The 26,992-nt window shown below is 41.9% G+C and overlaps 1 protein-coding gene across 2 annotated transcripts in view; it reads right to left on the bottom strand.

The window, feature by feature from the left end:
• Window positions 1–14,811: 14,811 nt before the first annotated feature.
• larp7 (La ribonucleoprotein 7, transcriptional regulator) overlaps window positions 14,812–26,992 on the bottom strand; it is a 36,120-nt gene continuing 23,939 nt past the window's right edge. For both annotated transcript variants that reach the window (XM_062449602.1, XM_062449603.1), the window contains 3 exons: window positions 21,552–21,711; window positions 15,309–15,400; window positions 14,812–15,218 (listed from right to left, as the gene is read on the bottom strand). In XM_062449602.1, coding sequence (XP_062305586.1) covers window positions 15,141–15,218; window positions 15,309–15,400; window positions 21,552–21,711 — 330 coding nt within the window. In that variant the 3' untranslated portion in view covers window positions 14,812–15,140. The remainder of the gene's footprint in view (window positions 15,219–15,308; window positions 15,401–21,551; window positions 21,712–26,992) is intronic.

The following is a 26,992-nucleotide window of genomic DNA, read 5'->3' as shown; positions in this document are numbered from 1 at the left end:
GGTACCACATTTTCTGTGCAAAGAAAGGTGAAACCCACCGTGCAAGGATAGCTTGAGGCAACACACACTGCGAGCTAACTATCAGGCTGGTATTTGGAGAAGATGTTTAGAAAAGGACCCACAAGTGCCAAGCCCTGTTGGCAGAGGATGGAAGATGGAGACAGAGGAGGAAGGTGAACAGTTGGATGGAAGGCCAGCCAGCACCTGAAGCTATCCTGGATCTACTCGCCTGCAACTGCACAAAAAAGTGTTCAGTCCCACGATGTATGTGTCTTGCAAATGGCCTCAGGTGCACAGACATGTGTAAACTGACAGTGTGAAAACCAGGCGACCTGTGTAGAAAGTTCAGATGAAGACGAGGATGACATGGAAAATGATGATGACTAGATAATAAAAAAATGGATATCAACATACAAACCAGTCTTTGATTAAATATATTCACTTTACAACCTGTTTCTTTATTGACTTTTACAACGAATAGGGCTCCATCCTATTTGTCCATTCTATTGGCTCCATTCTATTTTGAAGACTTGTGCTGGATGCACAAGTGTAATTTAAGGCTCTCACAAATAAATAGTATGGGTATATTATACATTTTCTGAATCATCAGAGTGCCTTGAGTATTGAAGTTGTTGAGTTTTGTGTCCCTGATGTTCCTTCATGCCCCAGGGATAAAATAAAGCATACAATTTAGGCAGAAATTGTGAGAAAATGTGTTATTTCTGGTTTAAAGAAGTCATGTGACCTCTGTGTTTGTCATACAGATTCAGTAATGGGCTTAAATGAAAGCCTAAAAGGTCCCCTTTCCAACGATATCAAGCACCATATTATAGAATATTGACAATATCCCTATCATGAGCCTAAACCAGATATACACCGGATTTCAAAAACTGAATTTATCTTAGTGGGTTAGTAACTTCATGAGCTGAAAAAAAGTGATTTCGCTACCACCCCTGCACTGCTATCATGATTTTTCTAGTACTAGGGGTGTATACCTTGCCAAAAATCACTATGAGACTTTGTCCCCTCAGATGATACCGATGGCCCAAATTTGGGGCCCTGGCTCATGGACTAACAGTGGGAACAAAAGGACCTGACACAATGAGCAGCGTTTTCAGTAAACAGAGTGTCAATTGTGAACTTGGAGGAACTCTGGCAGCAGCAATTTAAGACAGATTTCCATTAATGCCGTGTGGATGAGCAACCTGGAATGTCAAGAGAAGATCACAAGTTCATGGAGTTAGTCACAAACTCAGCAAGACAAGTGAATGGTCACTACCAGATCGGTTTGCCATTGAGGAAAAAAAGAGCTTAGCATGCCAAATAACAAGAGAATTATCGAGCAGCGTGCTTTGCAACTGAAAAGGAGGCTTCAGAAGGATTCAGCATTTCATGCAGAATATACTGCCTTCATGAATTATCTTGTTGCTTAAGGTTATGCAGAAAAGATGCCTCAAGGTGAAGTGGAACGCAGGGATGGAAAGGTCTGGTACATCCTACACCACGGGGTTTACCATCCTACAAAAGGAGTCGTCAGAGTCGTCTCTGACTCTGGGGCGAGTTTCCAGGGAACATCTCTTAACGCACAGCTCCTACATGGACCGGACCTTACAAGTTCATTGATTGGAGTGGTGACCAGATTCAGGAAAGAACCTGTGGTGATCATGGCAGATGTTGAAGCCATGTTTCACCAAGTGAAGGTTCCAGCTGAAGATGCTGATCTGTTGAGGTTTCTCTGGTGGCCCGATGGGGATTTAAAACAAGACCTCTTTGGGGTGATGTCGTCTCCCAGCTGTGCCAATTTTGCCCTCAGGAAATGCACACAGAACAATGAAGAAAAGTTCAGAGAATAAAGTTCTACATTGCTTTTACGTTGACAATTGCCTGGTATCAGTGGCTTCAGAAGATGAAGCAGTATCTCTTTATCATGACCTTGTCTCCATCTATGCTAAAGGTAGATTTCATCTTACAAAATGGGTAAGCAACAGACCGGGAGTTTTGGCTGCCATACCTGAACGCCAGAGAGCTAAGGACATGACAAGGTTGGACATGACAAGGTTGGACATGGACCAGGATGTGCTGCCTGTGGAGAGGGTGCTTGGTGTGCAATGGTGCATTCAGTCCGCTACCTTGAGGTTCAAGATCGTGATCAAGGACAGACCACTTACCAGAAGAGGAATTCTCTCAACAGTTAGCTCCATCTATGATCCTCTTGGAATCTTGAGTCCTGTTGTGTTGTCTGCCAAGAAAATCTTAAAGGATCTGTGCAGGAGAGCACTCAGCTGGGATGAAACCATACCTGCATCCGTTGCTAAGAAGTGGATGAATTGGCTGCAGGAACTGGACTTTGGTGAAACAACCACGGCACGGTTGCATCATTTCTGTGATGCAAGCCAAGACAGCTACGGAGTAGTGACTTACCTGCTGCCAAAGAATGCAACCTCACAATTACACAGTGCTTTTGTCATGGGAAAGGCTAGAGGAGCTCCATTGAAGTCTGTTACCATTCCTCGAATGGAGCTTGTCGCTGCCACCATGGCAAGTCGCCTAGACATCTTATGGAGGAAAGAGTTACACATGAATCTTCAGGATTCTGTGTTTTGGACAGACAGTGCATCTGTACTCAAATATATCAGGAATGAGACTTCCAGGTTCAAAGTCTTTGTCGCCGATCGAGTCTCAGAAATTCTCAAGGCTTCACAATCCTCCCAATGGAGGTACGTAGACACTGCAAGCAACCCAGCTGATGTGGCTTCCAGAGGTTTGAAAGTAGATGTGTTTCTCAAGAATGCAACATGGGTGTCAGGTCCGCATTTTCTCCTTCAACGTAAAAGTGAGTGGCCTATCAATCCTGAGGATGTCCATCGACTTACATCAGATGACCCTGAGGTCAAGAAAGTTGTTGCAGTACATGCTGTACAGGCTGGAGAAAAGGTGGATGCTGTGACTCACATGATCCGTTACTTCTCTTCTTGGACTGATCTAAGAAAGTCTGTTGCTTGGATCCTGAGGTTTAAGAGCTGGCTCTTGTCTTGTTGCAAGAAGAGAAGACAATTGAGCATGGCTCTTGCACAGTCCGACTTAGACGTGGAACAATAAAGATGTATATTGAACAAGGAAATGGACACTGCAAAGAGGGAGACTGTTCCAGGTTATCTGTCAGTGGAGGAGATTGAGAAGGCTGAAATGGAAATCATCGGGTTCTGTCAAAGGAAGAGGTTTCCAGAAGAACTGTCCAAGCTGCAAATAGCAAGAGTGTGAAAGGTTGGAGCCACATTCATAGACTCTGCCCACTGGTAGAAGATGGTGTCTTGAGAGTCGGTGGTCGGCTGAGCAGGTCATCTATGCCTGAGGAGGCTAAACATCCCATAATACTGGCTAAGGATTTCCCTATCTCAGACATTCTTCTAAGGCATATCCATCAAGTAGTGGGACATGGTGGCGGTAACCACATGCTATCCAAACTACGGGAGAGGTACTGGATCACTGGTGCTAGTACAGTCATAAGGAAAGTTCTATCCAAGTGTGTCATCTGTCAAAGGCTGAATGCGCAGCCAGTGTCCCAGCAGATGGCAGATTTGCCTTATGAAAGAGTTACTCCAGATGAACCGCAGTTTACTCGTGTTGGAGTAAACTATTTTGGACCGTTTGAGGTAAAGAGCAGGAGAAGTATAGTAAAGAGGTACGGTGTGATTTTTACCTGCCTTGCCATACGAGCAATCCACATTGAAGTTGCACCTTCACCAGATACAGACTGTTTCATAAATGCACCAGACGCTTTATAGCCAGACGTGGTCAAATTCTGGAACTGCGCTCTGATAATGGGAAGAATTTCATAGGAGCAAAGCGTGAGTTGAGAGCGGCCATTGGGCAGTGGAATCAGTCACAGATCAATGATGTACTTCTTCAGAAAGGAATCAAAGTGAGTGTACTTCGTGACTGCCATCTTGACTGTAAGTAACCAGAGTTTGTTTCATTCGTGTTGAGCTAAAACTTTGTCTCAAGGACAGAGGGTAAGGGTATAGCAGCTAAATTGGTCAATAGGTAGCGTGCTAGAGACCGAGTTTCAGGGTACTTGCTGCCGAGTGAGACCCTGGCTTTGTTTACATAATTAGGGCCATTGTCAGCTGTGCCTTTAGCATATTTAAGGCGGCTAGCACTGCAGAGGCAGCCTCGTCTGGAAGCCTCGGTGCACGAAGACTCGGTCGAACAAAGACAGGGAGTCTACCTGCGGGAGTCCATCGAGGATGGCCGACAAGGCGGATCACCTCTTCTGATAAGTATCACCCTATTTGTATTCTATTCTACCTAGAACATATTCATAACTAGCATGTGTTTCTTCAGCATTCCAGCTCATTACACCACTCGCAGACGTAGACGTAGATATGTCACAAAGTATATACGGTCCACTTCTAATCTTAGCTACCTATCCAGATCTTCTCCACCTGCCCTCTCTCTTTATATTGGGCTCTGGAACTGCCAGTCTGCTGTGAACAAAGCAGACTTCATCCCGGCGTTTGCATCCCATGCTTCTCTTCACGCCCTTGCGCTGACAGAGAGATGGATCCGCCCAGAGAACACTGCAATTCCAGCTGCTCTCTCCGTCAACCACTCATTCTCTCACTCACCCCGCTCAACCGGGCGAGGTGGTGGGACAGGTTTGCTTCTTTCCCCACATATTAAATACACATCCACCCCACTCTCTGTTACTGACAAATAATTTGAACACCATTATGTGATGCTAACTGATCCTATCAAAGCATTTTTAGTTGTCCTCTACCGCCCACCAGGGCCGCTAGCCAACTTTGTGGAGGAGCTGGACATGCTCCTCAGCGTCCTCCCGGATGATGGAACACCGCTGATAGTCCTTGGGGACTTGAACATCCACCTCGAAGGAACGCAGGCCGTCGACTTCAAGTCTCTTCTGACTTCCTTCGACCTGACCACACCGGCGACCCACCAGGCAGGAAAACAGCTCGACCTCATCCTGACATGTAACTGTATCACTGATTTAACCTCTGTAACCCCACTACACATCTCTGATCACTCCTTAATCCAATTCTCTGTCTCTCTCCCTCCAACTCCTCCTACCTCCCCTCCCCTCGTAACTTTCCGCTGCAACCTCCGCTCCCTATCCCCCTCCCATTTCTCCTCCATTGTAACATCCTCCCTCCCTCCCATTAACGAGTTCATGTTCCACCCCACTGACACTGCCACCAACACCCTGTTATACACTTTAACTGCATCACTGGACACTCTCTGTCCCGTCAACTAGGCCTGCACGATCTTCTCCCTCCTGACCGTGGCTCACGTACGTTCCATCCTGCGGGCAGCTGAGAGGAGATGGCGCAAGTCCAAAGACGGTCTGGACCTTGATAAGTATCACTCCCTCAAATCCTTCTCTGCCCGCATAACTGATGCTAAAACCCACTACTTCCTGAACAAAATTAACTCTGCCTCAAACCCTCACAAACTTTTCTCTACCTTCTCCATCCTTCTTAACCCACCTCCCCCACCCCCCCCCTCCCCCTCCCCCACCCCCCCCTCCCCCCACCCTGACAGCAGACGACTTCTCCTCCTTCTTTGAGAAAAAAGTTGCTGACATTAGCAGTCGGTTCCCTGAACCCACCTTTCCTATCCACTCACCCTCTATGACTGACCCTACTAAATGTCTAAACTCTTTCTCTCCCCTGTCCGAGGCAGAGATCTCTGACCTCATTCTCTCTCATCGCCCCACCTCCTGTCCCCTTGATCCCCCCTTGATAATGGGGACTGGAGGCTCCGCTCTGATTACAGACTGGTAACCAGGAAGGATTCATACTCCCTGCCACGCATCGTTGAGTCCCTGGACCTGGTCTCAGGGTCCTCCTGGTTCTCCTCATTGGATCTCTACAGCGGATATTACCAGGTACCCCAATCCACAGAGGCCAGACCCAAGACAGCCTTCTGCACTGGTTGGGGGTTGTGGCAGTTTAAGGTCCACAGTTTTGGACTCTGTAATGCCCCAGCCTCCTTTGCAAAGTTAATGGACAAGGTGCTGTCTGGTATTCCACGCCAGCAGTTCCTAGTTTACCTCGATGACATCCTGGTGCATGGCAGCTCCTTTAAGACGACCCTGGGGTCCCTTCGGCAGGTTCTGGAAAGGATTACAGTAGCTAGTCTGAAGCTGCACTGGGAGAAGTGCCACTGAATGCAGAGAGAGGTATCCTTCTTGGGGCACAAGGTGGTGGGTGCCATCACCGACTGGCCCAACCCCCACCAACCAGAAGAAGCTGAAGAGCTTCCTTGGCCTGGCCTTCCATTATAGGAGGTTTGTATGGGGTTTCTCCAGCACGGCGACCCCCTTGTATCAGCTACTACAGAAGGACAGAGACTTTGTATGGATGGAGTAGTGTCTGGGGGCATTCCCCTTGATCCAGTCCCCTCCCCTCTCTTTCAAACCATCTCTCCCTCCATCTTACCCTTTCTTCTCCATGTCCTTAACTCTTCTCTTACTACCGGCACTTTCCCCTCTGCCTTCAAACAGGCCAGTTAGCCCTCTACTCAAAAAACCCTCCCTTAACCCAGCCATCCTCCAGAACTACAGACCAGTATCACTGCTACCCTTCTTTTCTAAAACAATTGAACGTGCTGTATCTAACCAACTGTCAAATTTTCTCTCAAAAACCTGCTTGACCCCAACCAATCTGGCTTCAAGACTGGACACTCCACAGAAACTGCCCTCCTCTCAGTCACCACTGCCCTCCAGTCTGCCAGAGCGGCTTCAAGATCATCCGTCATCATTCTGCTGGACCTTTCTGCAGCGTTTGATATGGTTAACCATCAGATCCTGCTCGCCAGACTTGCTGAGATGTGCATCACTGGCATTGCACTTCAGTGGATATCATCCTACCTGTCGGGAAGATCCTACCAGGTCTCCTGGGGAGGCAAAGTGTCAGGCCCACGCCAGCTCTCCACTGGTGTCCCACAGGGCTCTGTCCTTGGACCCCTCCTATTCTCCCTGTACACCACCTGACTTGGACCAATCACCACCTCCGCTGACGACACGCAGCTGTACCTGTCGTTCCCCCGACTGATCCGGGGATCTCAGCTAGGATCGAGGCCTGCCTCGCAGACATCTCCGCCTGGATGACCAAGCACCACCTCCAGCTGAACCTCGCCAAAACAGAACTTCTCATCTTCCCGGCCAAGCCCTCCATCTCCCACAATCTATCAATCACCCTGGGATCTGCGACGGTGACCCCTTCATCCTCTGCCAGGAACCTCAGGGTTACCATGGATGACAAGCTCTGCCTCACAGCCCACATTGCTGCTGTCTCCCGGTAGTGTAGATTCACGCTCTACAACATCCGGAAGATCAGGAGTTACCTGACCTGTCTGATCATTCCACCCAGCTGCTTGTCCAAGCACTTGTCCTCTCCAAGTTGGACTACTGCAACTCGCTGCACGCTGGTCTCCCAGCATGCGCAACCCACCCTCTCCAGAGGATTCAAAACGCAGCGGCCTGCCTGGTCTTCAACCTACCCAGATGTTCCCATGTTACCCCGCTCCTCATCTCCCTTCACTGGCTACCTGTGGAAGAAATTGGGATTTCCTGTGTGCTTACACTAATCACTAATCAATAGAACTAGTCATTGGATACTAGTTAGTACGTTTATCATGTAAGCTTGCTATTAATAACAGTATATTGTGTCTATGTGTCAGGTTAATAGATGTTCGGGGTCAGGAGAAAGTACTGGCTAAACGGTCCTTGTCATGACTACAAGGAGAGCTCCAACTATGAACTCTCTAGTGTGAGAGTTGTCATGTGTTGGGAGCAGTGAATCTTTATCTCTGAGACTGTTGTAAACGTCATTACTGCCTGACTGTCACAATCTATGTTTACATTCTTGTGCCCTATTAAAGATGGTCCTTCGGCTTTCGGAGCGGAGAGAGACCTGGTTGAGACCTAAGCTTGGTGTTGTGTTGTCATTTATGGTCAGAAGACTGGTTTTCTCTCCCAATCTGCAGATTGATAAATACTTATTAAAATCCAAAACTCAACTGAACTTAGTCACTCCGTTTATGAAGAGACGGACAAAACACTTTCTTCATCATACCCATCATGGCCCGTATCAGATTCAAGACCCTGCTCCTTCAGGCGACACCCCCCCCCCCCCCCCCCCCCCCCCCCCAGTGTCAAGCAGAGAAGACTGCTGATTTTCTCACGATTTCAAAGCCTAATTTAACATACTTGTCTGTGTTTTTTTTCATTCGAATTTGGATGGGTAGTTAATAACACATTCGGTGTTCTTCGGTGTGGTTAACTTAAAACTTGTTTTCAATTCCACTTTACAGGATATTTAAATTAGGCTTTGAAATCGTGAGAAAATCAGCAGTCTTCTGCCTGGCCTGGGGGGGGAGGGGGGGGGGTGTCGCCTGAAGGAGCTGAAGCTCTGCCCCCTCGCTGGAAGGCGCTGCCTCTCTCAAGTACCTACGACCCAGATAATGGACGCTACGTCAAGCCAAACAAAACAGTATAGAATCAGAATGTATTTGTTCAGAGTGAAACATACAGATGCATATAAATGAAGCATGTTCCCCTGAGCTGTAACACAGGAGTAAAAATGGACACCAGAGACAGCAGACAGTGAGCTCTCCAACTACTTCTAGCACATTAGCTACCATTTCACCAAAATACCATCATTCTACACCGAGTAGCCCAATATCAAGTTAGTGGTTTGCACTAACTCATAGCAGAGATACCTCTGGAAAAGTTATCTAGTATTATCATAACAAGCACACAGAACTGAGTGATGAACTGCTGGCGGCGGTGGATGGTCCAGGTGCGACCAGAGGAGGAACGGCTGGGAGGACGATGCTCGGTACGGCTCCGCGCTGCAAGAGAAGCCATGTGCCCGTGAACCCCTTCTGTCTCTGGTCCATGTTAAAACTATCCGCCTTGAAATGGTCACTGAGGAGGCGACTGTTGGAGTTTATCCGAAGCTTTCATCAGCCTGGCTCTTTTCACAAAATCAATCCACCTATTTTTCCTTTCCTCATCAATAGGGAAATTAAATAGCGTTGCAGCGCAGCTGAAGTTCTTGCATCCAGGGAAGATGCAGTTGCGACACATTAATTGATCAAACGTGTCATCAGTATTAAACTAAATTAGAAACTGCATTTGTGCTGTACTATTTTACAATTATTAATGTCATATTATTCTTACAATAAAAAAAACAATCTTTACATTGAGACTGCTCAGCAAAAAGCAGTTACACAGTATGTAGGCCTATACTAGCTGGCTAAATAACAGAAAGACAGTATAAAGTGGACTTTATTTGAGTATAGATCTGTGAAATTTGCTAAATGAATGCGTTTACTGATGCAAAAACTCTGCACATTGCAAATTGTGCAGAGTTCTGCCTCCTTGGTCGGTTTCTTGAGGTACAGATAAAGCGAGCCGCAAACGGGCATATGACAGAAGCAATGTTCTTATGAGTTTAGCCTGCTCAGTCCGTTAACAATCTTATTAACATCAATGCAATACAGACAGTTCAATACTATATTACAGCGCTGTATGGTGAATTAAGTCTACAATTATGAGAACTGGCTCAGCCATTTAGCATGTAATGACTTATGTAATTAACTAAATGTCTAGATGTTTGAGGGAAAGACTATTTAATAGAGAGTTAACACAATATATGTATCAACATGACATCAGCAATTTATAATGTAGGAAACAGCAGACAATTGTAAGTTACATAATCATATGTATGAATCAGAGCCATAGAGAATTTTTCCAATATGGCCGTTCATGGAGAGCAAAAAAGTTCCAAACACAGTAGCAGCATCATTGAGAAACAGCTGTATGACGGCACTGTTTGAAGGTAAGAAGTTAAATTTGCACTCTTTGAAATTTTACATCAGAACTTAAAGTACAGAGATATGTGATCCTAGCTAGCAATATCTCTAATATGTCTTTAATTTCCCACGATAAGCTCAAGAACCTGGCACTCTGCAAAGTTCTTCTTCTGCATGTGTCCCCTTTATAATCAAACGGAGTGCAGTTGTTTGGATAAGCATTTCGACATCAAATAGCGAGTTTCCCACGAAAAGGCTCCCAAAACACCTTGTGGTGTATTTTTAATAATCCAATGGACTGCAGTACCAAAATTTAACTAATGAGATTAATAAAGGCATTCGCAATTAAAGTAAACGTAGTAAGAAATAGGGAAATTCTGTTTTGTTATTTCGAAGTGAATTCGCTTTTACAACCGATATACAGCTTCTTTCAAAGGGGCTGGCTAGCAAACAGAACGACAATGTAAAGTGGATATACTCTCAGTATAGATCAGTGAATTTTATTACTTAAATAAATGTGTTTACTGATGTCAAAACTGCCTGCACATTGCAAATGTACAAGTGCTGTATGGTGAATTAGGCATACAATTATGACAACTGGCTCAACCATTGTGCAGTAATGACTTGTTTGTGATGTTAAGACAATTTAACAGAGAACCTATATAGTACATTTTGATCAACATAACATAAGCAATTTATAACAGCACATTTATAAAAGCAGATAAATTAAGGCTACATAACAATTTGCATGAATGTAGGTCTACCGCAACATTGGCAATTTGACTACAATAGATGTGGAGGTTGTACTTGAGATGACAATTTCATTGTGATCTGAGAAATATAGGTACCAAAATCACTGAGAAGAACTGTCATCACTAGCTGCATCACAGACACTGCTTTTATCTATTATCCAGTGTTTTCCCTAACATTATATTGGGGGGGCGCCCCGCCCCCCCAATATTTACACGACGGCATGTAATTTCTGTCTACATGGTCGCCGTCGCTGCCCCCACCCCCCAAAGCTGTAAACCTAGGGGAAACACTATTATCTATAATTCCAGAATTCTGTGTGCGTCAGTGACATTATCAAGGGCACTGTACCTTATCTATAATTCCAGGAATCTGTGTGTGTCACCAATTTTATCATGGGCACTATGCACTTATAGTTCAAGGAATCTGTATTTGTGTTTCACTGAAATCTTCATCATGCACTGGACACAAGTGTAGTTATTTTAGCAAAAGTAATGCATAAAAGGTTACTGTAGCTAAACCAACTATTTAACCCTTGTGTTATCTTCGGGTCATTGTGACCCATCAGTCATTGTGACCCACCGTCGTATTGCGTCAAATTTACCGCATACAAAAACAAAGTGAAGCATTTTCTTTTAACCGTTGGGCTGTCTCAGATCCCCCACATTGCAAAGGTAAAAAGAAAATTATTTGTATTTGTTTTTGTATTGGGTAAAATTGGGTAAACACAACGATGGTTCGTTATGAACCTTTGGGTCATGTGAGCCGAAGGCAGCACAAGGGTTAAACAATGTGCTACAGTGTGTTATGAGCCGTTTATGTAATCTTTGTGTAATTTAGTGTGCTATTTATTTATTGAGACTAATCCAGCCAAACAAGTTTGTGAGAGGAAACGTAATAGAAATCGCTTTGTATGAATAATCTGGCAGTTGGTAATTGGATGAGATTAGGCTATACATAATGTCAAGGAACCATCAGACCAGAGTACAACATGGCTAATCTATTCATAATGTGAATGTTTACTAAGCAAACTGAGTTACAGACAATTATAACATACAGCCAATCATGTGATTATCAACAACTGCTTAATGTGTACAGATAGGTCCATAAATATTTGGACATTGACACAATTTTCATCATTTTGGCTCTGTATACCACCACAATGGATTTGAAATGAAACAATCAAAATGTGCTTTAACCCTTGTGTTATCTTCGGGTCATTCTGACCCATCAGTCATTGTGACCCACCGTCGTATTGCGACAAATTTACCGCATACAAAGACAAAGTGAAGCATTTTCTTTTAACAGCTAGGCTGTCTCAGACCCCCCACATTGCGATGGTTAAAAGAAAATTATTTTAATTTGTTTTTGTATTGGGTAAAATTGGGTAAACACAACGATGGTTCGTTATGAACCTTTGGGTCATGTGACCCGAAGGCAGCACGAGGGTTAAGTGCAGACTTTCAGCTTTAATTTCAGAGTATTTACATCCAAATCAGGTGAACGGTGTAGGAATTACAACACATTTTATATGTGCCCCCCCCCCCTTTTTAAGGGACCAAAAATAATTGGACAAACTAACATAATCATAAATCTAATTGTCACTTTTAATACTTGGTTGCAAATCCTTTGCAGTCAATGACAGCCTGAAGTCTGGAACCCATAGACATCACCAGACGCTGGGTTTCGTCCCTGGTGATGCTCTGCCAGGCCTCTACTGCAACTGTCTTCAGTTTCTGCTTGTTCTTGGGGCATTTTCCCTTCAGTTTTGTCTTTAGCAAGTGAAATGCATGCTCAATTGGATTTAGGTCAGGTGATTGACTTGGCCATTGCAGAACATTCCACTTCTTTGCCTTAAAAAACTCTTTGGTTGCTTTCGCAGTATGCTTCGGGTCATTGTCCATCTGCACTGTGAAGCGCCGTCCCGAGTTCTGAAGCATTTGGCTGAATCTGAGCAGATAATATTGCCAGAAACACTTCAGAATTCATCTTACTGCTTTTGTCAGCAGTCACATCATCGATAAATACAAGGGAACCAGTTCCATTGGCAGCCATACATGCCCACGCCATAACACTACCTCCACCATGCTTCACTGATGAGGTGGTATGCTTTGGATCATGAGCAGTTCCTTCCCTTCTCCATACTCTTCTCTTCCCATCATTCTGGTACAAGTTGATCTTGGTCTCATCTGTCCATAGGATGTTGTTCCAGAACTGTACAGGGTCTTTTAGATGTTTTTTGGCAAACTCTAATCTGGTCTTCCTCTTTTTGAGACTCACCAATGGTTCACATCTTGTGGTGAACCCTCTGTATTTACTCTGGTGAAGTCTTCTCTTAATTTTTTACTTTGACACAGATACGCCTACCTCCTGGAGAGTGTTCTTGATCTGGCCAACTGTTGTGAAGGGGTTTTTCTTCACCAGGGAAAGAATTCTTCTGTCATCCACCACAGTTGTTTTCCGTGGTCTTCCAGGTCTTTTGGTGTTGCTGAGCTCACCAGTGCGTTCTTTCTTTTTAAGAATGTACCAAACAGTTGATTTGGCCACACCTAATGTTTTTGCTATCTCTCTGATAGGTTTGTTTTGATTTTTCAGCCTAACGATGGCTTGCTTCACTGATGGTGACAGCTGTTTGGACTTCATATTGAGAGTTGACAGCAACAGATTCCAAACACAAATACCATACTTGAAATGAACTCTAGACCTTTTATCTGCTCCTTGTCAATGAAATAACGAACTCCCATGAGGGAATAACATACACCTGGCCATGGAACAGCTGAGCAGCCAATTGTCCAATTACTTTTGGTCCCTTAAAAAGGGGGGGGGCACATATAAAATGTATTGTAATTCCTACACCGTTCACCTGATTTGGATGTAAATACCCTGAAATTAAAGCTGAAAGTCTGCACTTAAAGCACATCTTGATTGTTTAATTTCAAATCCATTGTGGTGGTATACAGAGCCAAAATGCTGAAAATTGTGTCAATGTCCAAATATTTATGGACCTAACTGTATATAAGCACCTCTTTCTCCTCACAATAAGCTGGGAAGCCATAGCACACCCACCCAACCATTGTGAAATTGAAGATGCTAGGTAAAGGACAAGACTTAAGTTTAGACAAAGGCATTCACTTTATGAATGTGTCACCCTTAACACTCGTCATAGCAGAGACTATAATAAACATGTATTTTAATTCATGTATACAGTACATGACAGTCACATATGAGTTGTTGGCCTCTCACAACCCAATCCTTGAGGGTTAATCATTGCCCTACACATGCATAAAATGTTATTAAATCTGTTTTCCATTTCTATCAGTTCATGGTCATAATCATCTAGTGTGTTGTCAGTTACTAATGATTCAATACAATTTTAACTGTACAGTAGGGTAAGATTTAATACAAATGCAGATCAAATGACTTGTTTGGAAGTTACATTAAATAACACCACGTGAAGGGTATGAAGAAATCCTTAGAGTACAGCTTTCATACTGAAGATATTAATACTGTAAATTTGATTCCAAGAGTGGGAAGTTTTTAGGCAACAGGATACGTAGCTAGGACATTAGCTAAGAGTCTATTTTCCGACCAATTTGAGTTCATTTACCGTAATCCATGAATATTCCAGACGTCCCACAGGTGAGTTATCTTAAGATATCAATTCACATATACATTATGCAAATATTTATTTTTGTGGAGCTCCGCAATAGCTTCAGTAAGTTTTCCTATTCATTTTAATCTCTCTCTCGGTTTTGTTTGGAACTAGTTAGAGACACATGAAAAACGTGAACACCTAGCATTCAGAAAATATTGCTTTTATGCTGTGCATGAGTTAGAAGATGTGGAGATTGAACAAGTACTTTTGAGAATTTCAATTGTGATCTGAGAAATGTAGGTACCAAAAATCACCAGCTGCATCATGGGCAATTCCAGAAATCTGTGTCAGACATTTTACTCAACGACTGCGTCACAGGAACTGTGCTCGATCTATAATTTCAGGAATATGTGTCACTGACTTCATCAAAGGCACTGTGCACTATCTATAGTTCCTGCAATCTGTGCATGTCTCACTGACATCTTAAGCACCGACTGCATCATGTGCACTAGTTTCTATCAATAATACTTAACCCCATTTTGATGATTTTTCAAATCAGTGTTAAAGTGCTGTACTATAGTACTCCAAAGACCCATAGATGTTATAAAAAAAACACTTATTACCCAAATTAAATCTTTATTTCATGATGTTCAAGAAAAAATGTCTAAAATGTAATGAAGAATTAACAGCGGCATGTAAATGTATTCAAATTCACCTTTTGTGCACATGGCACATATTCCACAAGATGATGGTATGAATTTGTTTATGTTCCATCTATAATTGCATCTACACAACAACGCTTATTAAACAACATTATTAGCCAACCTACTTTAGGGGAACTGTCTTGGATTAAAAAATTTTTTTAAACAAGGCTATCAACCAATCAACTAAATGAGTGCCAAATGCAGAAGAAAATACATGTAGATCCCCATAGCCAATTATCATGCCACTATCAATCCTCCAGGAAGCGTATGTGCTTACTAGCCTCCTTAGCCCTGGCAATGATTATCTTCTCTGCTTTGGAAATCAGCTAGAAACAAAAGGAGAAAAGAGACTTAAGAAAGGAGACACATCATAATAGTTATTGTTGGAACATACATTTTAAAAAGACAAACATTACCTTCTCTGTGCCCCTTTTCTTTTCCCTTGGTCTGTTCAACTTGACTTGGCGGTCCACCAAGATTTTCTGCCAGTATCTTTGTTCATGGTCCCCTGTAATCCATGAATTCCATAATTAAACTTTCAAGTCTGGGCTTCCATCAAAATCTCTTTAATAATGCCAGGAATCTCTGTGTGTGTGTACAAATTAGAATGGGTTTAGTTTCCCATGATCATCTCAAGAACCAGGCAATCTGCAAAATTCATATTTTGCAGGTGTCCTTTTCATAATCCAACGGAGTGCAATGCCACGATTGACGTTGTTTGGATAAGCATTTCGACATAAAATTATGAAAAAAGAAATCACCGCCAGTTTGGCTTGCTCTCTTCGTTGCACTAAGCTAGCTTTCGCGAGCCGAAACGATAAGGATATAACTAGTTGAAAACAGTCATAAGACAAGAACAATATCATTTATCTCAGTGCGATACAGAAAATCCAAGACTTTTACTGATGAAATACTGACCAACTAAGAAAAATACTATATTTACAGTGGATGGTTTATTTCAGTAGGTGTAGCTGGAAGGTTATTATCTACAATTGTTGCTGTGTAGACTAATGGCTCTCGATTACACAAAGTCACAACTGTTTAGCCTAGAAAGACAACAGGGATTTGATTTTCATTGCTTTAGGCATCATCACTTGCTGAACAACCTTTTAACTGGCAAAATCACAAATACGTTTTTGGGTACCCTATAGCCTACTGTTATTTAGAAGCAAATTTGCTTTTTTAACCATTATGGCCAGGTAAGCAGTGCTGACTAGAGGTGCAATGGATCACAAAACTCACGGTTCATATCACTGTGTGTAAGTCACGGATCAAAATATTTCTTTCAATCTGAAATAAAGGCACATTTGACTTTTCCTTGCATTGATTTATTATCACTCATCACAAGGAACTTTTCAATATTTCAAGGAATATTTCTATAAAATGTTGATAAAATCTTAAATACTCAGTTGTTAAATAAAAGTGTACATATATAATTAATTTATTATTTATTAACACTTTACACAAGGACCCTTCCAGTATTTAAATAAAATATTAAATACTATGAAATAGGAAAATAGTGTCCACATCATATAAATAAGTAAAACTGTTTTAAAGGGTTTGAGTAGCTGGAGAACATCCTCTGCCACTTTCACGTCAGCATCAAAGGGAGTCTTGTCTGTCAGTGCAGAGTATACAGCTGCCAGCTGCTCATGATAGCGCTAAAACATTTCATAGGTGGAGTTCCATCGAGTTGTGACATCATGTATGAGTTTGTGGGTCGGTCGCTGTAGCATTTCTTGCTTGGTCTTAAGCACATGAGCGGCTGTTGTGCTTCGGTAGAAAAAGGAAACCACCTTCCGGATCCTTCCAAGGAAGTGGTCCATCTGGTTCACCGAGATTCCCCTTTGGGATGCTAAATTGATCATGTGCAAAGCAAGCCATCTGTGGGCCCTGTCCAGCGTCAATCACTACATTAACTTGGTTCTTAGCATTATCTGTGGTGATTGGGATATTACTATTGGGCCTCTCTAGCTTCCACTCTGCCACCTCTCCTGGTAGTACCTGAGCCGAATTTGACTTGTGACTCATACAGCGGCTGTGTCTGTAGCACCGCACTTCGCATCTCCCACTCATCTGTGGTAGGGATGGGCGTGGTTAATCGAATATCCCTAACACTATCCTAAAGTTAGTATTCAAATACTTTTTTCGAATACTTATGAGCGTAGTTTAATTAAAAAAAGTTTTTTTAATGAAAAACCGTCGTGTTGTGAATTCTAATAGTTGTGACGTTAGAAATGATGAACATAATCAAAAAAGCTAGGCTACGTGACCCTGCGTTCTGCTGCGAGTCCCTTTTCATTTCATTTGGCTTTGTGTCCTAGCTAAGCAGTACCTCGCAGCAACCTCAGTTCCTGCAAAGTCTTTTCTACGTCGGCCTGTTCGTAAAACGACTCTCCCCTGAACATGTTTATATGCTAATTTTCCTGAATAAAAATGCGTAGGGCTAATGCAGTTGTGGCTTATAATTTTTTTTTACCAGTAGCCATGTAGCGTAATCGGCTTTATGTTTGTATTGTGTGGTGGCGCACCGTATCCTATAGGATTCCGGTTCAAAGTTGATATCCAAGTTAATATACAATATTTCTCCATGTGTGTCTTTCGTTTTTATCATGGATAGCCTACCCAATGTGTTTAATTTCGTCCAATGTATTTTTTTACTTTTTATTTCACATAATAATAGGCTAAGCGCTATTCCGCCAATTTAAGAGCATGCGTCTGAAGACGCAGCGTTTTTTCAAGTTCATTGTCTTTTCGTCATGTTAATAAATTGATCTTTCATTTGTTTTTTTATTTAACCCTTATTTAATCTAATAGCTGAACAGTCACAATTATTGCCAGAATGTGTGGTGGTTCATGTGTTTACTGTATGCTTTGCGTCATGTCAGGCTAATTGCATAACGTAACCGCATTAATAAAAATAGATTATCCGGATAGTCGAAAATCATTTTGGATACTATTCGAATAGTGAAATCATTTCAAATCCCCATCCCTACTCTGTGGTGTAATGAGCAGTCACAGTCACGTAGCTTTCCGTTGCCCTGGAGGTACATCCGTCTGTGGTGAGGGCAACATAGGATGCCTTAGATAATTAGTCGACAATTTGTCTCTTTTCCTGTTCATAAAGATCTGGCACAATCTTCATACTGAAGTGGATGCGTGAGGTTATTTTGTAGCGTGGCTCAAGCACCAGCACCATATTTAAATCCTTTTTTCCACAACAGAATATGGCCTCATGTCTGAAGCGATAAACATCCCAATAGATTTGGTGATGGCTTTAGCCCGGTCTGATTCGGCGGCAAAGGGCTGCTTAAATGCCGCGGTGAGAAGTTGTAGTGTCTTTTTTGCTACCCGTCACTAAAACACCAGGGTGATGACGCTTTAAATGTGTGGCCATGCTTGATGTTTTTCCACATTCATACGATTTCCTTTTGTTACAGTGACGTTAAATAATGTCAGCTGCATACCTCTCCCAACTAAATAAAGTTAAGTTAAATGCCGTAGTACCGCGCTCATTCACTTGGGTGAGAGAGATGTGAAAGCAGAGACCGAGTACTAATGCGCCTTCATTTCTATGAAAAACAAAAAACAAACATTAAATAGTCTGCTTTGCCTGGCCATAATCACACGGCACCACTTTAAGAGTGCTGATTTTGAGTTCAAATACACAGTTACAGATCAAATCAAACTTTTTACCTAGTGAAACCCTACTGCTTGTGTGTTTTGAGTGATTTGGTTTTGACCCGGTCTCACCCTGCCTTGGTCTTGACTGTCTCGACCCCTCAAAGTCTTGGTCTCGTCTCGGTATCGATACACTCCGGTCTTGGTCATGACTTGGTTCCGGTTTAGGTGGTCTTCACTACAACACTGGTGTGTAAACTTAGATGTTATCTTTTCTTTTTCTTCAACCATGTTTACGTCAGGCTCTTCCAAACTCGTTTACCGTTCTTCTTCTTTCTACTCTCATGAGGCAGTTTGCCAGGACTTTTCTCTCGCTTACGGGCTTCTGGTTGGTAACCCCGTGTTTTCATGTCACAACGCTGTGATTTGTGCACTGGCAATTCCCGCAGGGAAAGTCTGCGAGAGAGCCCTCGTGCATTTAACGATTTGACAGTGGGACAGCCCTAAGACCTCACAGAGAAAGCGCTTCAAAAGTCTGTGAGTATGGACAATGGGATTGGGTAAAAGTAAAACATTTTATCAAGAATAAATACATACATTGGGTTGGCATATATGGTTTTGCTCACACCGGTTCTCTGCCGACCCAACTGATACTGCCTGGACATCCGAGGCAAAGAGCTGTGATACACATTCCCCCAAGGTAGAAGAGAAACAGATCCAAGTTGGATCTCTGAATATGTTGTAAAGTACACCGATTCCTTGTCCGGAATAAAGATGCTGTTTTTAGTGCTGTCAAACGATAAAAATATTTTATTGCATTAATGTCATTGTTAACTCAAAGTGAAAAGTGGATTGGATTGCTTAGTTAGTGCAAATGCTTTTTTTAAATTGAAAACATTGCCTGGCTTTGACGAGGGGGCGGAGAAATCGCATCAGCTGTGTGCTTGGCCATCAAGTGGTATTTCAGACTGGACGTGCTGCGATGATAGCTCAGTTCACAAAGACAAAACACACAGATCAATTTGGTCTTGTCAATGGAACCATTTGGCAACTTTTTAAAAGTAACCTTTCCATTCAGAATCTAATTGGCATCCATTTCGGCATCTCGCGCTCGCTATCCACTCTAAACGTAACGTTAGCCTACTACTCTTTAGCCGGCTTGCAAGCCCAAACAAGTGTGTGCAGGCGTGCCTGTTTTGTTTCCGGTCTAGCTAGATCCGGTGCGCTGTTGTAGTTTTTCTAACGTCAGTAGTCGTTGCAACATCATGTGAAACTACAAAGTTTGCTAGGCCAAAAAGAACGTTAATATTGCGATAAAAAAATGAACGCTGTTAAAATGGGTTTGCGTTAATGCCGTTAACGCGTTTAACTGACAGCACTAGACATCTCTTTTAAGACGAGGTGAGTATCTCACTGCACACCAGCAACGTATAGCCATGCCTCTGACTAACCTGCACAGACGGTGGACAAATCAGAAATAGCAGTGCATTCTTTGTAAAATTGGAATGGATGACCTTCCTGCAATTTTCAAACTTTTGCAAAGTCATCCATTAGGCCTGAGTGGACCTTTTAGTGGGCTGGTTCTGGCCCACTGGCCGTATAACTAGGGCTGTCAAAATGGCTGAAAAGCGCCAATCGACTTTCATACTTGAATCATATAATCAAATTATATTCAAATTGTTAAGACATTCTTTTTCTGTCAAGGGGGGGAGAAGGGTAATGTGTTGCCTCCTAAACCCATGTAGCGGGTGTAGATTGGTTAAAGTCAATCTTCATGTATGTATACAGGCCACCCGCTAGCGAGCCACTACCTTTTCGTTAGCGTAGCTAGCAGTGGTCTTGCTTGAGGAGTCGGAGGGTGGCAGGTTAATTCCATTCAACAGACAGCAAATGTCTTATGTTCAGACACATATGGCAAACTGCCATTCCAAAACTGACTTTCAGGATGAGATGACTGCATGTGTGTTCTCGTGTTTGATGTTATGGAGTTATAGAGCAGCGGTTTCTTTCACAACATACAAATTACCTAAACATCTTAAAAGTGCTGTGTGGCACTTCGGCTTCTGGAGTATCTAAGGCTAGATTGTTGACACAACCAACATAATTTGTAAGTTGTGTAAGAAACTGCTGCTATATCACTCCATTGCATGTGTGTTCTCAAGTTTGATGTAGTCTTCTCATCCCAAAGAGTTCTTGAGAATGTCAGTTGAATGACAGTTTGCCATTTTGTCAAAAGATCCTCTGCAGTCCCCACTCTCAAATAAATAAAATAATGGGTTAAGCTGGATAGACTAACAAAAACAATCCGTGTCAGCTACGTCATCATGTCATGCACACTTCCAGACACACCCAAAATTCTAATGCACATTTTTTGCATTTTGTTTTCAGATTCTAGTTCTGTATTAAAGACACCTGCTTTAAAAAGTCCACATAACACTGTGGAGTCAGATAATTTGGGAAGACAGGTGACAACAAGCATCAAATAAAGTATTTAAGGCAAATGATTATGCTAGACTAATAGTTACATTTACAACTAAGATTTTGCCATTTAGCTTCTAGTCTTCAAAATAATGCATTACTGCGTTGCATGCTAGTCAGGCTCAGTCACACTGCTGTCTATAGATACACAGCAACAGACAACATGGTTAGCATTCAATCAATTACGCTTCAAAGACAGGTAAGCTGTCCATCGCTTTTACACTATAAAATGCCTTTTTATAAATGAAATGTCCATGTGACCTACAGTTTGCCAAGGAGAAACATTAGAAGGACAAAGCGGAGGTAAATTGTGTGTGGGGGCCATACACATGTACTGTAGCATGACAGTGAGCCATTTACCATCATAAAATGCACCCGTGGTGGCTTTCAGTCAGAATTTAAATCTGGTTTCAAAGTAAACAGTGTGGAGCGTGAGCCAGGTTCTTATTTGTGAGTTATCATGGCAGTCCATCATTGAAACACATGGAAAATGACTGAAATTGAATGATACATTTGAGGTATATAAAGATGTATTTAAAAAGAACAAGAAGATTTAATACCAGAAAGGATTGCCAGTTGCCAGTTGTGCTTTTTTTGGAGCTCTGCATTTGCGTTGATTATAGCCTTGGCATCTTCTGGAGACTTGAAGCGGACATGACCCTCAGCATCTCCCTCCACGATATCCACATAAACCACAGGTGAAACTTCTGAGAGTACCTCCTGCACAATAATTGTCGGAATTAATTGTGTCTAGCATATACACAAATTAAACGTATTTCCAAGCATATGTTGACAATCACAATTTGTTTCTCAAATTTGTTGGTACCCTTACAGCTCATTTAAATAATTCTTAATTCCTCCTGAAAAGTGATTACCGTATTTCTTCGAATAAATGCTGCGGCGTTTTTTAAACAACGTTCATTTTTGGTGCAGCGTTTATTCGAGGGCGCGTTTAATTAGTAAGGGTGATCTCGTGAATTGTAGCTGCAGTGCAGCCATAGACAACTTTGTTGATGGCATTGTGACAAATTAACCGCTGTCTTCCTTGTCTATTCTTTGTCTATGATTGCGGCAACTCCCTTTCTCATTGGCTATCAATTAGATGTGCGTTGGTAATACTGTCTCAAATACAGATGTTCTACATTGTGTAGAAATCTGAAGCAGCATGCCTAAATGTTCATACACGTTAGCTTTCAAACAGAAAGTTATGTAGGCCCTACACGTGTAATGAATACTGGGGTTGAATTTAACCAATTAAATAACCGTTTTCAGATTTTTTGGGGGGCGGCGTTCATTACACAACGTTCATTTTTGGTGCAGCATTTATTCGAGGGAGGCGTTTATTCAAAGAAATACGGTACATTGAAAGCTATTGCATCATGTATACTTGCATGCCTTTGGTATGTCATAGAATAAAACCAACTGAAAAGAGATTCATTAAAGCTGATTCTACAAAGATATTGTAAAATGGCCTGGACACATTTGTTTGGTACCCCTTAGAAAAGCTAATAAATAATTAGATTATAGTGATTTACCAAACCATGTTTCTTTAATTAGTATCACACGTCTCCAATCTTGCAATCAGTTATTCAGCCTATTTAGACCTTGTCCACACAAATACGTTTTCATTTTAAAACGCATCTTTCTCTCTCCGTGTTGGCCTTCCGTCCGCATTGCAAGTGTATACATTTGAAAACGACGTATCGCTGTTTTGGCTCCTCCAGTTTGTGTCTTACATTTTACTCATGCGCAGTACAGACACAAACTTTTTAAGATGTTTCAGTGTGGATTAAAGAATGTATAATACATTACAGTACAATTCTTGAACTGTCATCACCAGCTGCTTCACAGGCACGGCACTATCTATAATTCCAGTTTTTAATATGTGGCATCTTAATCACCGAATGCATCACAGGCACTGAATATAGCAACAGGAACAATGTTCCTATGAATTTATAAAGGATGCATGTCTTAAAGTTATGTATTGTGCTTATTAAAGTTATGTCTTATGAACTTAGAAGTGTGCTCAGGCTTAAACATTGTGTTTCACACAGGGTGTGGGAAACAGGCTGTACTTTGTGTCTTAATCTCTCCATTTCAGAAGCAACCTTGAAACCGGGCTGAGACGGCACCCGAGCAGGTGGGATGCGTCGGCAAGAACAACTCCCTGATGCACGAGAGAACAAGCTCAACCCTCTTTTCATCTTTCTGTTTTAATTGCACTGTATAATATATGCTGGGGCAGGGACAGATAGCCAGTTGGACTTCGTGAACCAACCCAAACTCTGTTGCGGGTAGGGAAACGTAGACAACCCCAGAGCTCTGTACTTGTTGATTTCCAACTGCTGCATTAAAGCTGATATTATCGGACCTCTGTGACTCCAGACCACTCTTGCTAGAACACAGACTTGTGTCATTGAATACCATCAATACATATTGGAATCGACACAATGATTATGAGTCCTTCAGGATGAGCAATGTTTGGAATACGCTTGAAAACGCTAGTGGGAATGGAGAGCGTTTTGAAACGAAAACGCATTTTTCAAATATGTCTGGATTAATGTAGACGTAGCTTTAAATGGTAGAAAGTAGTTACTGTGCCGTTTGGCATCTTTGTGGTCACCGCACTGAACATGAACCAGAGAAAGCAAAAGCGAGAGTTGTCTGAGGAGATCAGAATGAAAAATTTACATAAGCATGGTAAAGGTAAAAATTGCTAAATCAAACAGCTTGATGTTCCTTTAACAGTTTCAAATATTATGAAGTTCAAGGTCAAATCAGACAGGGACATTGTTACTGACACAAAATGATTGCTAGATGGTGCTTCTTACGCAAGGTTGGAAAATGAATTTGCCTTTTTCAATCGGTCATTCATTTCCGTGTTGTTAGTCAGTTAGTAATTCATTATAATGTTTGTTTGTCTAGCCCTTCAAGCATTCAACAAAATATAATTTATTGGCTAAAGGATTTCACGCAAGTTGTGGGTTAGACTGCAGTTTGTCTATAAATGTGTATCCCGACATTATCAAAATGTTATAGTCGGCTGACTGATTGCGTTCTTGTCCCCAGTCAAAAGTATAAACACACAAGGACATACAATATTCAATGGTCTAATTAGATCCAGCTATCCTGGCAAAACATGTAATGGGGAGTCAGGTGGCTGAGCGGTGAGGGAAGCGGGCTAGTAATCTGAAGGTTGGCAGTTTGATTCCCGGCTGTGCAAAATGACGTTGTGTCCTTGGGCAATGTCCCTGTACTTACTGTAAGTCGCTCTGGATAAGAGCGTCTGCTAAATGACTAAATGTAAATGTAATGTACTCAATTTTTTTGTCAGGACAAAGGTCCAAGTATTGCAAACTTGCTGAGCCAAGTGTAATTAGTTTGGAAATTCTAGACTTGTACAATGTCTATTGTGGTTTTATGTAGGCTCCTGTCATATTGGGACTCCAGTTACAAGTGTGTATGGCGGGTTACGCAAGAGTAGTAGCGCATGTTTAAAACGAAAGTTGCATTTGATAGGACGCCTACTTGATTTATCTACTACAACTATCCTTTTGATTTGTATTGTTACATTACAGCTCAAGAATAAATTTAATTTAGCCTATTGCTACTTTTGTGCACCGTTTGTACAGAATATGGGGATTCACTGAAGCCAGATCAAAGTAGTAGTAAAATACTAATTTACTCATTTATACCTCTCGACATTGCTATTGTAAGCTATTTTATTGCATGGCCTGTTATTATATTTGGCAGGGTAGGAGAAAAGAGGTCATTTGATTAAAAATAAGGAAGTTGTGTGCGAAGATAGTGGAGACAAAGTGTGGCCGGCCGCATCAAGGAGTCCTGTAGTTTATCCGTGTCTCCAATTATTATACATAAGCCTACAAAGAACAATCGGTTACACTATTGTGAACCCAATGATCCTAACAGCCCACGTCAATGCTGTAGCCTAAACTCCTTTAATTAGGCCTACCTTATTATATTCGTAAAAGGTTTAGCTACCATTAGCAAAATAGTTGCAAACTATGTCATAATATTATTTATTTTGCTCAAGTGTGAAAATGCAAAATGCATTTATTAGTTATGTTTATCCGCTTTACAAAACATATTTGCATTTTAGCATTAAAACGATTGTTCCCGCTATGTCAAGACAAAAGAATTGCGTGTCGTTCGTGAACGATTAGTTCATTTCGAACGAATCATTAGTATGATTCGGGAGTAACGAGTAGTCAGAGTGATTCGATCATTTTCTCGTGGCCGAGATAAAAAATAAATAAAAAAAGCACAAAACCTGTAATTATCACTTGTGAACGAATATTATTCACGTCTTACTAAACCTAGTCTGGTGAAAGTGAATGAAGTAAACAAATCCTTTCTGTTTCCTCTTCTGAGTCTATGCAGGTCACGTGAAAAATGATCCAAAGACTCGTACCTGGCAGAGGAACGAATCATTGATACGAAGACTTGGTTGGCAGAAGAACAAACATTGATCCAAAGACTCAGTTGGCAGAAGAACGAAACATTGATCCGAAGACACGGTTGGGAGGTGAACAATTCGTTCATCTGCCGGCAGGGATGTAGTGGGGGCTAAATGTACGTAAACGCCGTTTACGCACCTCCCGAAATTCGGAAATAGCGTTTATCCACCTCTAAATTGCAGAAATTGCGTTTATCCACCTCTAAATAGCGTTTATGCGCATTTATGCACATGCAAGTTCCCTGCGCCTCGTATTCTGCCGTTGGAATAATCCGAAATAAATTTGGTGTAATTTTAAAACACCCAAGACTAAATTTCATATTGTTTAATATATAAACGCTGTAGTCTGAATCATTTCATCTGAGCTGTATGGTCTGTGACCCTCCAATCAATGCGTTGCGGCGCCGACACCAATCAGGATCCACGAAGTACACACATACACGTTGTGGATTAGTCTACCTGTTCGGAATGGATTAATTAGCCATGGATATCAGGCGATTTTTGAAGAGACCATCGAGTGCTCCCACTCCCACAGATGCCCGCAAAAGGCCTCAAGTAGAGTAGGATCAATTCACTTTTGTAAACGTTGTTTTGGTTTGCACAACATCGCATTAAGACAGGGACAAACGGCTTTTAAATACGATGATGCAGATACAAGCCAACCTTACCGGTTCCATCCAAATAGGCCTAATGAAACGTAAAAATGAATAAATAAACAGGGTTCTCAAGCCTCTGTGAAGGGGCTGAAATGCGTGTCTCACGGTCAATGTGTGGGGGGGGTGGTGGAAACAGACGTGAAAGCTCGTCTCGGGGGAGGGGGGGGGGTGCTTGACGACCCTGTAAATAAATAAATAATAAAATTCATAGTTTACCCACCTCTATTTTTACCACTACACCACTGTCTGCCGGGTACGAGTCTTTGGATAATTTTTCACGTGACCTGCATTAGTTACATTGTTGTCATCATTTTGTACATAGGCTAGGACTGTATATAAACTATACACACACACACACATATATATATACATATATATATACATATATATATATATACACACACATATACATACATATATATAAATATATATATATATACACACACACACACACACACACCTGATTTAGGCTACATCATCAGTGCCTGAATGGCAGACTTGTGCAAGGGAATATCTGTTAATAAAAAGTGAATTGCAGGGATAAAAATTGTGGAATGGGCAGCTGGCAGCAATTAAACCGCAACATGAGCTTAACAGCTATGAATTAGCTTTTCCCAGTGTGATTTAGAAAATGTACAAATACACATCTAGGAAAATGAAAGAAAGCAGGGTCCTGGAATTTAATCGAGTGCAACGATAAAAACAATTATTGTCTTTGATGGGGTCAAATGACCCCTGCTCGGTGCATCTGGTGTTAACAAGTGTAGAAGTCTAATTGAGAGCTACATAAAACCTTGTGCAACTAAATATTAGGTTATGGGTCCCATCAATTTTGTCCATGCAATTTTTGTTGTTGTTGATCATTAAC

Source organism: Osmerus eperlanus, chromosome 23 (assembly GCF_963692335.1).
Source record: "Osmerus eperlanus chromosome 23, fOsmEpe2.1, whole genome shotgun sequence".
Taxonomy (NCBI): Eukaryota; Metazoa; Chordata; class Actinopteri; order Osmeriformes; family Osmeridae; genus Osmerus; species Osmerus eperlanus.
The sequence above is the reverse complement of the archived record's forward strand: the minus strand, read 5'-3'. Positions and strand labels throughout refer to the sequence as shown.